The sequence below is a fragment of the Anolis carolinensis genome, chromosome 3, assembly GCF_035594765.1.
Source record: "Anolis carolinensis isolate JA03-04 chromosome 3, rAnoCar3.1.pri, whole genome shotgun sequence".
NCBI lineage: Eukaryota > Metazoa > Chordata > Lepidosauria > Squamata > Dactyloidae > Anolis > Anolis carolinensis.
The window spans coordinates 215,188,226-215,202,500 of NC_085843.1; the positions used below are offsets into that span (position 1 = coordinate 215,188,226).

The window sequence follows — 14,275 nt, forward strand, 5'->3', positions numbered from 1 at the left end:
AGCACTACTGGTCATAGCTGATTTCCAGTTAGAGTGCTCAAGGGCCAGGCCTTCCCAGTTCTTGGTTTCTATGCCACAGTTTTTAAGGTTGGCTTTAAGCCCATCTTTAAATCTCTTTTCCTGTCCACCAACATTCCATTTTCCATTCTTAAGTTGGAAGTACAGTAACTGTTTGGGAGACGGTGATCAGGCATTTGGACACCATGGCCAGTCCAGCAGAGTTGATGGCAAAGGAGCATCGCTTAACTGCTTAGAGATCTTTGATTCTTCCAGCATGCTGACATTTGTCCACCTGTCTTCCCAAGAGATTTGCAGGATTTTTCAGAGGCAATGCTGGTGGAATTGTTTCAAGAGTTGCGTGTGACATCTGTACACCGTCCACATTTCATAGGCATATAACCCGGAAGAATGCTGCACTTGCAGAGCTCAGGCAGAGTTGTATTTCAGTGTCAATGTTGACTTTTGTGGAGAGGTGGCTGCCAAGGTAGTGGAAATGGTCAACATTTTCTAATGTTACACCATTAAGCTGCATTTCTGGCATTGCGGAGGGATTGGCTGACGACTGCTGGAAGAGCACTTTGGTTTTCTCGATGTTCAATGAGAGGTTGAGCTTCTCGTATGGTTCTGCTAAGGTGTTTAGAGTGCTTCTAGGTCTTCTTCTGAATGCGCACAGACAACATTATCATCAGCATATTGGAGTTCTATAACATGTTGTCGTTATAGACCTTGGTTTTGGCTTTCAGTCTGCTGAGGTTAAATAGCTTGGCACCTGTCCGATAGATGATTTCTACTCCGGTGGGAAGCTTCCTATCAACAAGATGAAATATCATAGCGATGAAGATGGAAAATAAGTTTGGGGCAATAACACATCCCTGTTTGACACCTGATTCCACCTTAAATGGGTCACTTTGGGAGCCGTTGCTGTCCAAGATTGTTGCCATCATGTCATCATGGGGAAGCCGCAGGATGTTCACAAATTTGTCAGGGCACCCAATTTTTTGGAGGATGGTCCAGAGAGCTCTGCGATTCACTGTATCAAAAGCCTTTACAAGGTCAATGAATGCCATGTACAGAGGTTGATTTTTCCCCCTACATTTTTCATGGAGCGGTCGTGCAGTGAAGAACATGGCTTCTCTATGTAGTTTGACATGGTGGTTGGTTGTAGCACCAAAACATCACAATGTATTTAAAACACTGACTACAAAAACATTGGCTACTAACAAATTGACTACAAATAAAGATAGAATTGCATAAAATGAACTTACAGTAGCAACATTGTCGAAAATTAAATGCATAAAAAGTTCAGTCCTTGCTGCCTAGAGAAACAGCTGTGGATCTGGGCGGGAGGCAGACTGCGTTGGATAATCCAGAATGTTGGATAAGCGGGACTCTACTATATTTTTAAAAAACACCAGAATCAAGACACCACTCAACAGGGGAACTCCAGCAGTGCCAGGCAACACTTCCCAAACAAAGGATGCCTCCAGGCAAACACACTGATGGACTTTTCAGTTGCAAGGCTACTCAATGCTAATCCATCTTGCCAATTGCTCCCAAAGTGACCCATTGAAGGTGGGATCAGGTGTCAAACAGGGATGTGTTTTTGCCCCATGGTGAATACAGCTTAATGGCGTAACATTAGAAAATGTTGACCATTTCCGCTTCCTTGGCAGCATGTGGACAAGTTCAACAGAAAGGAGGAAACCATAAACAAAATCTAATGCGAATCAATCATGCTAATCATGACTGAGCCTGTGGGAATCTGATGATACTGGGAACTGGCTGCCATTTTGTTACGCCCCTGTGTTGTTTTGCGACAGCACGATCGTAAAGTAGGAAGGGGCGTGACTGGCGGGGAAAGGGGGCGTGGCGTTTATCTTGCGCGGGTTTTTTTTCCCGCGTCGAGGCGCGCTGGCTTGATAGGCGTCTCCGGCCGGGAGCGCGGCAGGCAGGGCGATGGGGCTGCTGGAGCAGTGCCGGGAGGCCTTCGACGCCGAAGACCTCTACCAGGTGCTGGGCGTCGGGCGGGAGGCGTCGGGCGAAGAGATCCGGCGCGGCTACCGCAAGGCCTCCCTCCAGGTGCATCCCGACCGCGCTCTGCCCGACCAGAAGGAGAGCGCCACGCAGCGCTTCCAGGTAAAGGCCGGGCAGCAGCTTCTGGGCGGGCTGAAGCCCTCCAATGTAGTCTCTTCCTGAGGCCTCAAGGAGGGCAGGGGCCAGTTCTGAGCCATGCTCTGCTCTAAAACTTCATAATAATACAATACAGCAATGCATTCCTCTACTACTTCCAATCATAGACTCAGCCCTGGAAACCCACTGGGTGACCTAGGGTGAGTCATACTCTCTCAGCCCCAAGCTGATATGATAATGATGATGATAATAGTACAGTAATAATAAATATTAGTCCAGATGCTGGAGACTTTATTTCCAATCCATACCCAGTTCTGGAAACCCACTGGGTGGCCTAGGCTGAGTCATACTCTCTCAGCCTCAAGCTGATATGGTAATGATGATAATAATGTGATAATAGTACAGTAATAATAAATATTAGTCCAGATACAGGAGACTTTATTTTCAATCCATGCCCAGTTCTGGAAGCCCACTGGGCGGCCTAGGGTGTGCCATACTCTCTCAGCTCTGAAGCGATACGGTGATGATGATAATAATGTGATAATAGTACAGTAATAATAAACATTAGTCTAGATGCTGGAGAATATATTTCCAATCTTTACCCAGCCCTGGAAACCCACTGGGTGGCCTAGGGTGAGTCATACTCTCTCAGCCCCGAAGTGATATGGTGGTGATAATTGAAGGGGCAAAGACGCAAAAAGTACTCCGTTAATCCATATGGAACTTATAGTCATTGGAAGTATCTCTGAAAATTCCCTTTTTAAAATCACGTCCCTCTCAATAATAATAATAATAATAATGTGATAATAGTACAGTAATAATAAGCATTTGTCAAGATGATGGAGACTTTATTTCGAATCCATACTCAGCCCTGGAAACCCACTGGGTGGCTTAAGGTGAGCCATACTCTCTCAGCCCCAAAGTGATATTATAATGATGATGATAATGTGATAATATTATTATCACAGGAGCAGCTAACACCTCCAAACCAAGGATTCCCCCAGGCAGGAAGAAGCCAGGCCATGAAGCTGGCAAGGCCATTAATGCTAATCATGGTGATTAATTACAACATTCGCACTGGCCTCCAACAGACAAGAGTTCTTTCTCCCACCTTGGACCTTCCACAGATATATTTATTTTATTTATTTACATTATTTATATTCCGCACTTCTCACCTCAAAGAGGACTCAGGGCGGATCACAATGTACACATACAAGGCAAACATTCAATCCCATATGAATATAGAGACAGACACAGAGGCAATTTAACCGACTCCATCTTCCACTTGGAAAGTGTCAGACGTGTGGTCAAATTCAACAGCCAGCAGAATGTATGCTGTGGACTCATCTTGTTGTGTTGCTAATAATAATAATAATAACAATAATTATTATTAATAATAATAATGTGATAATAGTACTGTAATAAGAAGGATAAAGGTCTTGTAAAACTACATATCCCATGATTCTCTATAGGGAATCATATAGATTGCTATAGGGAATCATGGTAAGTTGTGTCAAACTGTATTAATTTGACTGATTCAATAGACCCTTACTTTTAGTCATCAAATTGCAGTAATATAAAACGTCAATTGAGAATTTAGGCATTCAAAGGAAAAAGGTCAGGCAAGTTAAAAAGGGAAGGTGAACAAATACACTGCAAATAAAAGAGTGAAGTGTGAACAGTGAAAAAGTTCACTGTTCTCCCAGGCAGGAAGCAGTCATGCTTTGAAGCTGCAAGGCCATTCAGTGCTAATCAAGCTGGCCAATTGCAACATTCACACTTGCCTCAAATAGACAAGAGTTCTTTCTCCCATCCTGAGCATTCCACATATATATAAACCCTATAGGTGTGGTCAAAATGTCAGGAGAGAATGCTTCTGGAACATGGCCATATAGCCTAGAAAACTCTCAGCAACCCAGTCTTCACTGTCTTAGTCTTTGTAATGTTAGAAATTTGGAGACTGAAAGATGGGGTACAGACTCTGAACTCTTTTGAGAAATGATACAAGGTTAAAGAGAGAGGATATAAATCAAATAACTATCAAAACACCCCCACAATGCAAACTGCAACATAGGTAAAGGTTTCCCCCTGATATTAAGTCTAGTTGTGTCCGACTCGGGGGTTGGTGCTCATCTCCATTTCTAAGCCAAAGAGCCGGCGTTGTTCGTAGACACCTCCAAGGTCATGTGGCTGGCATGACAGCATGGAGCACCATTACCTTCCTTCCAAAGCGGTACCTATTGATCTACTCACATTTGTATGTTATCAGACTGCTAGATTGGCAGAAGCTGGGCCTGACAGCGGGAGCTCATCCCGCCCCCCGGATTCGAACTGCCAACCTTTTGGTCAGCAAGTTCAGCAGCTCAGCGGTTTAACCCGCTGTGCCATCAGGGGGCCAAAACTGCAACATACTGAGGTAAAATTTAGGGTGAAGCCCATAACCCGCATTATCATCATCATCATCATGTCGTTTTGCCCTCTCTTCAATGAGATTCAAAAGAGCTTACAATACTAAAAACAATACAATGTAAAACCTACCACACATGAACATCAAAATTGAAAGGTTAAAACAAAAAGTTAAAGCCACTTATATTTTAAAGTTGGGAACCTTCTCCAGGTCGATGTTATTTGGGGACTTGAAGTGCCACACATTATTTGGATTGGTAAACTTTAGCTTCCCAAGTTACATAGATAAAGCAGCCTTATTTCAAATAGTCCCATTTTCTTTCCAAACAGATTAGTTCACCTGCTTGCGTTGGCTATTTGAGGGAATGATGCTGATGACTTGTATTTAAGATTGGGAGTCGCTTTGGGTCTCAATCAAGACTAAAATACAGAGAGGAGGAAAAATAGCCTGCTTAAATATAAAGTAGAGAGTTGGCTGTCAGGGATTGGGGTGGAACGGTTGTTCCTTGCTGTATTGTTGAAGTACCTTATTGTCTTTTCTCCACTCAGATCTTGGGCAAAGTATATGCTGTGTTGAGCGACAAGGAGCAGCGGGCTTTGTACGATGAGCAAGGGATTGTGGATGAGGAGTCGAGCGTGTTCACCCAGGAACACAATTGGGAAGAGTATTGGAGGCTGCTCTTTAAAAAAGTAGGTTGCTCTTGGTTTTGTAGGATCAAGACAAAGAGTCCTTGGGCCATTCTTGGAGTGACAGAAACAACACTTTTTCTACGATTTTAGCCAGTCAGTCCAGGAAATGTAGTGCCGTATTTATTTATTTATTTACAGCATTTATATTCCGCCCTTCTCACCCCGAAGGGGACTCAGGGCGGATCACATTACACATATAAGGCAAACATTCAATGCCATACACATAGAACAGAAACAGACGCAGGCATGGGCTGGCCTCGAACTCATGACCTCTTGGTCAGAGTGATTTGTTGCAGCTGGCTGATAACCAGCCTGCGCCACAGCCCGGCCCAGTATTTACTCCCCTCCCCCCCATTTTAAAATTATGATTATATAACATATAAATTTTACAGAATCAGCGAGTGACACGTATAGATGTTTGTACAACTAACACAAGATGAAAGATTGAAATAGAATACATTGAAACACTAAAGGCTGCTGGTATAACACTGAGGCCCCTTCCTCACAGCTGTATAAAATCTCACATCTGCTTTGAACTGGGTTATATGGCAGTGTGAACTCAGATAACCCAGTTCAAAGCAGATATTGTGAGATTTTCTGCCTTAATATTCTGGGTTATATGGCTGTGTGGAAGGGCCCTAGGTTAAATAAATGTAAGTGAGATGTTACTTCCAATTGTTATACTAACTCTGTCTTCTCTTTTTAAAATTAATAATTCTAAATTTGACTTGGAATATAGTATTATTTTTACATATAATCCAATTCTGTATATTTTTTCATCTCTTAAGGATCACTGAGCTCTATTCTTTTGAAATGTATACATGCAAATAATTATAGTTTTACATAGCATAAATCCAGTGTTACTGTATTTTAGTACAACAGTTGTAGGATTATTTTCTCCCGATCAATTTTCCTTAATGTTGAATTTTAAAATGATAAGTCAACACATAAATAAGTCTCATTAATTCAATGGATATGTTCCAGTTAGAGTTAGCAGCAGAATTCAGGCCAGTGTTTTCAAATTGACAATGTGCTCACCCTATACTGTAGCTTCTTTGCTGTTTGGCTATTCTTATGCATTCAATTTTCAACAAAAAGAAAAAAAACAAACATGATAATCTTCCTATTTGCTATACACTTGGCATAGTCTTTTAAGTGTAGCGGTTCTCAACCTGTGGGCCACGAGACAAAAATCCGGTTTGCGAATCTCCTTCCTTTTTCTTTATTTATTTATTCATTTTATTTTCTGCTCCTCTCCGCAGAGCTGACCGTTGCATTGGATAGACCACATCAGCTCTAGATTATTAAATGATTTTCTGTGGGCAAGCAAATGGTGACCACTGGATGGCATATGTTCTGTATCAGAAACTAGAGCTGATGTGGGCTATCCAATGCAATTTTCTGAATCGGCACCCCAAATAACCAAACCAAACCTAAAGTTGACCAAAAACTGATTCGTAACCATTTTGATACTAATGTTGGAGAGTGGTCCTGGGTCAAAGTGGCCCCTGTTCAAGTGGTCAAAAAAAGGTTGGGAACCACTGAACTGGAATCACACAACCCCAAGGGTTTTTTTTTTAATTGTGTCAGAAGCGACTTGAGAACATACTGCAAGTAGCTTCTGGTGTGAGAGAATTGGCCAGCTACAGAGATGTTGCCCAGGGGATGCCCCGATGTGTTACCATCCTGCTGGGAGGCTTCTCTCATGTCCCCGCACGCTAGAGATGACAGATGGGAGCTCACCCCATCTCATGGATTCAGCATCTCTGTAGATAGCCAATTCTCTCGCACCAGAAGCTATTTGCAGCATGTTCTCAAGTCGCTTCTGACACGATAAAAAAATGGTTCTCAACCTTTTTTTTTTACCACTTGAACAGGGACTACTTTGACCAGGGACCACTTTGACCAGGGACCACTCTCCAACATTAGTTAGCAGTTCAGGTCAGTTCAGGTCAGCAGTTCAGCCAGCACAAGGGTTTAACCCCAAGATAGTAGCCATCTAACCAAATCTTTGGTTCTTGATATTTTCCTGGCAGAGTTCAACTGAACCAATCCCCCAAAAATCTGCTATACCAACTCCACTGTAAATCTTACACAGGCACGTGATGTGGCTTTTTTCCTGCAGCAGTTTAACAAAGCCTCTGTTTCAGAAAATGTAAATCCCATGCTTGTGTTTTCTCGCACTTAAAAGTACTTTCAGTACTTTCGCTCCCTGATGAAACTTGTTTAAATGCACTTACATAAAATAAATTCCATTATGTTTTTTTCTGGAGACAGTATATATGCAGTCAGCCCTCCGTATCCACAGATTCAGCCATTCATTGCTTGAAAATATCCCTGCTCCCCAATTCCCAAAAGCAATTCTTGGTTTTGTAATTTTATATAAGCACAGTTTGACTATATTATTGTTGAATTCTGCTTTATGATACTGTACAGTCAGCCCTCTGTGCCCACAGTTTCTGCATCCATGGATTCAACCACCCGTGGTTGAAAATATTCACACAAAATTTTCCAAAATGTAAACTTGATTTTGCTATCTTATACAAGGAGCACCATTTTACTATGTTATTATATATAAAGGGACTTGGGTATTCACAGGGGAACCTGGATCCAAACCCCAGCAGATAGCAAAGGCCCATGATTATCAGAAAATGACAGTTCTCCAGCGTGGCCAACTGTGAAATACACACATATGGTATTGCCTGCGCCTACACAACCAGGCCCATATGTGCGAATTTCACAGGTGACCGCTCGGAGAAACATGGTTACAGGTAAACAACCTCTACCTCATAAATGCATTGCATCCATCTCAAGAACTTCCATCTTACCAGATTAGGAAATGTGTCAGTTTTGGTCATTTCTGTGTTGCCTTTTAACTTTGCATTTTTATGTCTTTCATAATGGTTTAGTAGAGTTGAATTAAAATGGTAGAGATGGTAAGCTGTTTAAATAAATATGAAGTATAATTGGAAAATACATGTCTACATGTATAAGAAACCTCAGCTTGGAGAAAACATTGGAATAAAACTCCCTTTTAAATCCAATAGATATCTGTAAAAGATATAGAAGACTTTGAAAAGAAGTACAAAGATTCCGAAGAAGAACTGGATGACATTAAAGCCGCATATGAGGACTTTAAAGGCAATATGGACAAAATTATGGAATCTGTGCTCTGCGTGGAGTATGCAGACGAGCCTAGAATAAGAAAAATTATACAGCTTGCCATTGACTCAGGAGAGCTTCCAGTATATAAAGCCTTTGTAAAGGAGTCCAAGCAGAAGATGGCTGCAAGAAAAAGGAGGGTATGTTTAGTGGCAAAATGTATAATGCCCGAAATTACATATACAGTAGAGTCTCACTTATCCAACGTTCTGGATTATCCAACGCATTTTTGTAGTCAATGTTCTCAATACATCGTGATATTTTGGTGTTAAATTCATAATTACAGTAATTACTACATAGCATTACTGTGTATTGAACTACTTTTTCTGTCAAATTTGTTGTATAACATGATGTTTTGGTGCTTAATTTGTAAAATCATAACCTAATTTGATGTTTAATAGGCTTTTCCTTAATCTCTCCTTATTATCCATCATATTTGCTTATCCACCGTTTTGCCGGCCCATTTACGTTGGATAAGTGAGACTCTACTGTAATTCCAGATATTTTATTGTTCTGTTTAAGGTGTACACACTTAGCACGAAGTGCAGCCCCAACACGGATGTTTTTGCAACTCCATTACTTTATTGGACCATCTTTTCCTAACAAAAGGGTGAATTATCTGTTTTGGAGGGTATTCCTCTGCTGTTTGTTTTAACATCATAATATGCTTTTTTTTTCCAAAATAGAAAGTAGAATTCTGGCCTATTTTGATGATAAATTTTGGGACAATCCACATGGTTTCCCTCAAAATTAGCAGCTAAACCCATTGAAGTTGTACACTTTCTGAAAATTTCTGTTTCAGATTTTATGCCCATTGTTTTTAAATGTATCTTTTGGGGTTTGAACTAGACTTCAGACTGAATTAAAATTCCTATGCTTTTGTGCTTTTTTCCGTGTCAGGAGCGACTTGAGAAACAGCAAGTCACTTCTGGTTTGAGAGAATTGGCCGTCTGCAAGGATGCTGCCCAGGAAACGCCCGGATGTTGTTGTTTTTTACCATCCTGTGGGAGGCTTCTCTCATGTCCCTGCATGGGAAGCTGGAGCTGACAGACAGGAGCTCACCCTGCTCCCTGGATTCGAACTGCCAACCTTTAGGTCAACAGTCCTTCCGGCACAAGTGTTTAACCCAGGCATGGGAAAACTTCGGCCCTCCGGGTGTTTTGGACTTCAACTCCCACAACTCCTAACAGCCAGTAGGCTGTTAGGAATTGTGGGAGTTGAAGTCCAAAACACCTGAGGGTTGAAGTTTGCCCATGCCTGGTTTAACCCATTGCGCCACAATAGGAGTCTCCTATTGCTATCGTTTTGCTATGACTTGCTATAGTTAAACAATCTCTTTAAATGTATCTCACTGAATCTGCAATCACTGATTAATGAAAACTAAAATTGATAGGAAGTCAGCAAACAATATTGGTCTTTATTCTGGGACATCTACTGTTGGTATCTGTGATAGATTATTTAATCAGAATATTAACAACTGTGTTACTATTTCAGGCTGAGAAGGAAGCTAAAGAAGCAGAAAAATCCAGAGAAGAGCTAGGTCTTGGTGAAGGAGATGACGACTTGAAAGCACTCATTCAAGTAAGAAGAAAGATGCAAAAGTCATATAGCATTGCCTTTCATTCAAGTATAATTTTAGCCTTTCAAAAGTTAATTGTAATGTGTAACATTAATGTTCAAAGGTCAGCACATCCTGCCAGCTAAAAAGAGTGGACCAGTGCCACTTAATTTATTGATAACTATTTTTTAAAATTGTGTCAGAAGCAACTTGAGAACATACAGCAAGTCGCTTCTGGCGTGAGAGAATTGGCCGTCTACAGAGACGTTACCCAGAGGATGCCCAGATGTGTGACCATCTTGCTGGGATGAACACAGTTGGACAGAGACAATCCCAAATCATTACTAATAATGGAAGTCCAAAGGCAGACTCTGAAGAACCCTGGAGGGATATTTTCAAATTGGCTGAAGATCCCACAGTTTTGCAGATAATATTTAGCACACACAACTTTACATTGTATTTTATTGCAAATGGTGATGGGGTATGAACTGGACTGTGGGAAGGTGAGTTTTGTGTGTTGTCGAAGGCTTTCATGGCCAGGATCACAGGGTTGTTGTATGTATTCTGGACTGTATGGCCATGTTCTAGAAGTATTCTCTCCTGACGTTTCATCCACATCTATGGCAGGCATCCTCAAAACCACCCTGAGTTTTGTGTGTTTAGGGGAATGACAGTACGCAGTCAAACCATTGATCTGCTTCTGATCACTTCATGGTAGTTAACAGCCAAGTATATATTTTATCTGCAGCAGTGCATAGAAAAAATAGCATTGTCTTCTCATTCACATTTTGCCTCGTACAGTCTTCATTCTCCCAACTGCATGATTTATTGGTTCTCTAAACACTGTTCACTGAAAATATTGATATGTTTGTATGTATCTTGCCTTCTGAGTTACCTTGATAAACTGTCTTGTCCCCTGTAAGAGAAGCCTGTGAAATATTTATGCATTTATTTAACCAGCTTACACTTGGTCCATTTAACAGAGCAGAAATGAAAATCGAAAAAAGGAAATGGATGACTTCTTGGCTCAGATGGAAGCAAAGTATGGAAGCAAATCCAAAAATGGAGGGAAAAAAGCAGCACCCAAGAAAGGAATGAAGTGACTGGTGTAAACAGGGCTCTTTTTTGAGAAGAAAAATGTATTATTTGCAGCTTTACTGTTGGATAATATATATCCAGAAACAGGTGGAGATATAAAATCAAAGTAGTTATTAAGTTCCTCAAATTGCAATGAGACTTTTCGTAAAATCCTTCCAAACTCCCAATTCAAAAGTCCGAAAATCTAAAAAGTCTTCGCTGTTTGTATTATATAAAGCAATATTGTTTATGTCAAGAGTGTGTTTAATCACTTGCTAAGGTATATTGTCAGCTGAATTTTTAGAGAGGTTTTTTTGTAAAATTAATAAACATGTTTCCGAATAGATGATGCAAAAGGCTGTTAGAGGTGCTTACTTATTCCTGAAACACGTGCATCAAAACCAGAAGTCAGTCTTAAGCCTAAGAGCTTTGTAAAGAGAGGTTTCCTAAGTGGAGGCACATGAGATGAAATCTTTTTACGAATGTCTTATTGAAGTGTAGCAAGAGACATGTCTGCTTGGAAACCGAGATATGTATACATCTATCATTTATCATTCATAAAAGCCTTTTAAACTGGTATCAGATGGAGAGGGATACATCTTCACAGAGATTAGTCGCTTCAATTTGATTAAAGCTGATTAAGAGCAGTTAATTGACAGCTTCATAAAAATCTTAAAGGTGTATTCTTTTTTCAAGGTCTGAGAAAGAGAGGTTCTGCAGAGATTTTTCCCTACATCACTCTGCTGCAGGAAACCTGGCCATAATGATGGTGATGATAATGATGATGATTAGGTTGCTGTGAGTTTTCCAGGCTGTATGGCCATGTTCCAGAAGCATTCCTCCTAACGTTTCACTCACATCTATGGCAGGCATCCTCAGAGGGTGTGGGGTCTGTTGGAAACTAGACAAGTGGGGTTTATAAATCTGTGGAATATCCAGGGTGGGAGAAAAAACTCCTATCTGCTTGAGGCAAGTGTGAATGTTGCAATTGGCTACCTTGATTAGCATTGAATAGCCTTGCAGCTTCAAAGCCTGGCTGCTTCCTGCCTGGGGGAATCCTTTGTTGGGAGGTGTTGACTGGCCCCGATTATTTCCTGTCTGAAATTCTCCTTTTTTCTGAGTGTTGTTCTTTATGTACTATTCTGATTTTAGAGGTTTTTAAAAATACTGGTAGGCAGATTTTGTTCATTTTCAGGGTATCCTCATTTTTGTTGAAATTGTCCACATGCTTGTGAATTTCAGTGGCTTCTCTGTGTAGTCTGACATAGTGGTTGTCAGAGTGGTCTAGCATTTCTGTGTTCTCAAATAATATGCTGTGTCCAGGTTGGTTCATCAAGTGCTCTGCTATGGCTGACTTCTTTGGTTGAGTTAGTTTACAGTGCCTTTCATGTTCGATTCGTGTTTGGGCAATGCTGCGTTTGGTAGTCCCTATGTAGACTTGTCCACAGCTGCATGATATAGGATAGACTCCTGCAGAGGTGAGAGGATCCCTGAATGTAGCATTTGTTGGATTTTCCAAGTGGGTCTGTAGTTTGTAGGTTGTGTTTCTTCATCAGTTTCCCTTTGCGATCAGTGGTTCCCTTGATATATGGTAAGAATACTTTTCCTCTGGGTGGATCTTTGTCTTTACTCTCATGGCTTGTTCTTGGCCTTGCAGCTCTTCTGATGGCTGTGGTGGACCATCCATTGGTCTGTACAGCCCAGTTTAGGTGGTTCAGTTCACCTTGGAGGAGGTGGGGTTCGCAGATCCTGTGTAAGAACACAGAAATGCTAACCACTCTGACAACTCTGTTTGCATAGTCTACCAAGGTTTTAATTGTGCTTCTTTTTTTTTACTATTCAATGTTAATCAAGGGGGGCAATTGCAACATTCACACTTGCCTCAAACAGAAAAGCGTTCTTTCTCCCACTCTGAACATTACAGATATATAAACCCCACTTGCCTCGTTTCCAACAGATTTCACCACCTCTGAGGATGCCTGCCATAGATGTGGGCAAACATCAGGAGAGAATGCTTCTGGAACATTGTCACACAGCCCGGAAAACTCACAGCAACCCAGTGATTCAAGTCATGAAAGCCTTCAACAACACATGATGATGATTATTAGTATCATTATTTATTATTATTAGTTCCTCCTGTGAAGGAAAATGTTTAAATGCCTGCAAGTATAGAGGAAGCTCCCAGCTTTTACTCATTGTAATTTTGTTTTTAAAGACTTTGCAATTAGTCAAATGGAGCCTTACATTTCTGGTGGTGTTCCATTTAGATGCAATATTGTATGCCAGGGCTTAAGGCCAGCTGTACCCAGGGGAAGGGTTTGGCAAGAATGCTGTTTCTTCCAGAGAGTACCTTGTGTTGTCTTCTTAACAGAAACAAAAGGTAAAGATCTCAAACTATTGAATTCATACTAAACAAGACTATAAGTAAATACCTTGTATCATACGTATTAAACATGTATGCAAAAATAGTATCTCAACACAACAGTCTCCGAACAAGTACAGCATACCATCATTAAACCCTGTAACAAAAACTGAATTTGTGATGGCTTGGTGCAGCTTTGAAACCTCTCTTCCATATATTTCTTACAAGCAAATTAAGATTTTTCAGTAATTACTGGGGAAATGATACATGTGTATTACCATAGTTGTTTTAGGTTGTAGCTTATGATGTTTGCTAACAAAGAGAGAAGCTGCAAAATAAGTCCAGGTTTACACAAGAATCTGGGAAAGTTTTGCAAAGCTGGTTCTGTTGTGCCTCAGCCCCATGCTAATACTTTTTTCCAGTTTCTGTACTTGAAATCACTACTCTAGCAGGTGATTTTCAATATCTCGACCTTCCCACTTTATTATTTTAGATATTGCAGGAATATTCTTGGATAAGAACAAATCAAGTGATACCTAGATGGTCACTCTGAAACTTATGGATGTCTAAGGAACAGATTATCTCAAGAGTTGATTGCATTGTATTGTTTCTAAATTCAGAAGATAACGAAGAATGTGAACTGTTCAATATCCCTTTCTCTATTAAGAGCTGACTTGAGAAAACATGCTAGACTTCTAAATCTATAAAACTAATTTTAATCTTCCATAGGGTGAGGAAATATGTTGAATCCACTCTTACAAACCAGATCGAAGTTCATTGGCTGTGCTCAGGTCAGTCATTCTCAGAATCATTGCAAGGAACAAATGGAAAGAAACATACGGCACATGACTGAGTTCCAAGGTTGGAAAGAAATGTAAGCACTGTTTTTT

General features: G+C 40.7%; 1 protein-coding gene across 1 annotated transcript; it reads left to right on the forward strand.

Moving 5' to 3' along the window:
• Positions 1 to 1,858: 1,858 nt before the first annotated feature.
• dnajc9 (DnaJ heat shock protein family (Hsp40) member C9) lies at positions 1,859 to 11,379 on the forward strand. Its single transcript, XM_003226436.4, has 5 exons — positions 1,859 to 2,136; positions 5,086 to 5,226; positions 8,274 to 8,528; positions 9,883 to 9,969; positions 10,930 to 11,379. The coding sequence occupies exons 1-5, from the start codon at positions 1,957 to 1,959 to the stop codon at positions 11,047 to 11,049; spliced, it is 783 nt and encodes a 260-aa protein (XP_003226484.2). The 5' UTR covers positions 1,859 to 1,956; the 3' UTR covers positions 11,050 to 11,379.
• Positions 11,380 to 14,275: the final 2,896 nt, after the last annotated feature.

Coding starts and splice junctions, on each gene's coding strand:
- dnajc9 (XM_003226436.4), top strand. CDS start 1,957: ATGGGGCTGCTGGAGCAGTGCCGGGAGGCCTTCGACGCCGAAGACCTC. Junction 5,227..8,273: donor GGAGGCTGCTCTTTAAAAAA/GTAGGTTGCTCT, acceptor TAAATCCAATAG/ATATCTGTAAAAGATATAGA. Junction 8,529..9,882: donor TGGCTGCAAGAAAAAGGAGG/GTATGTTTAGTG, acceptor TTACTATTTCAG/GCTGAGAAGGAAGCTAAAGA.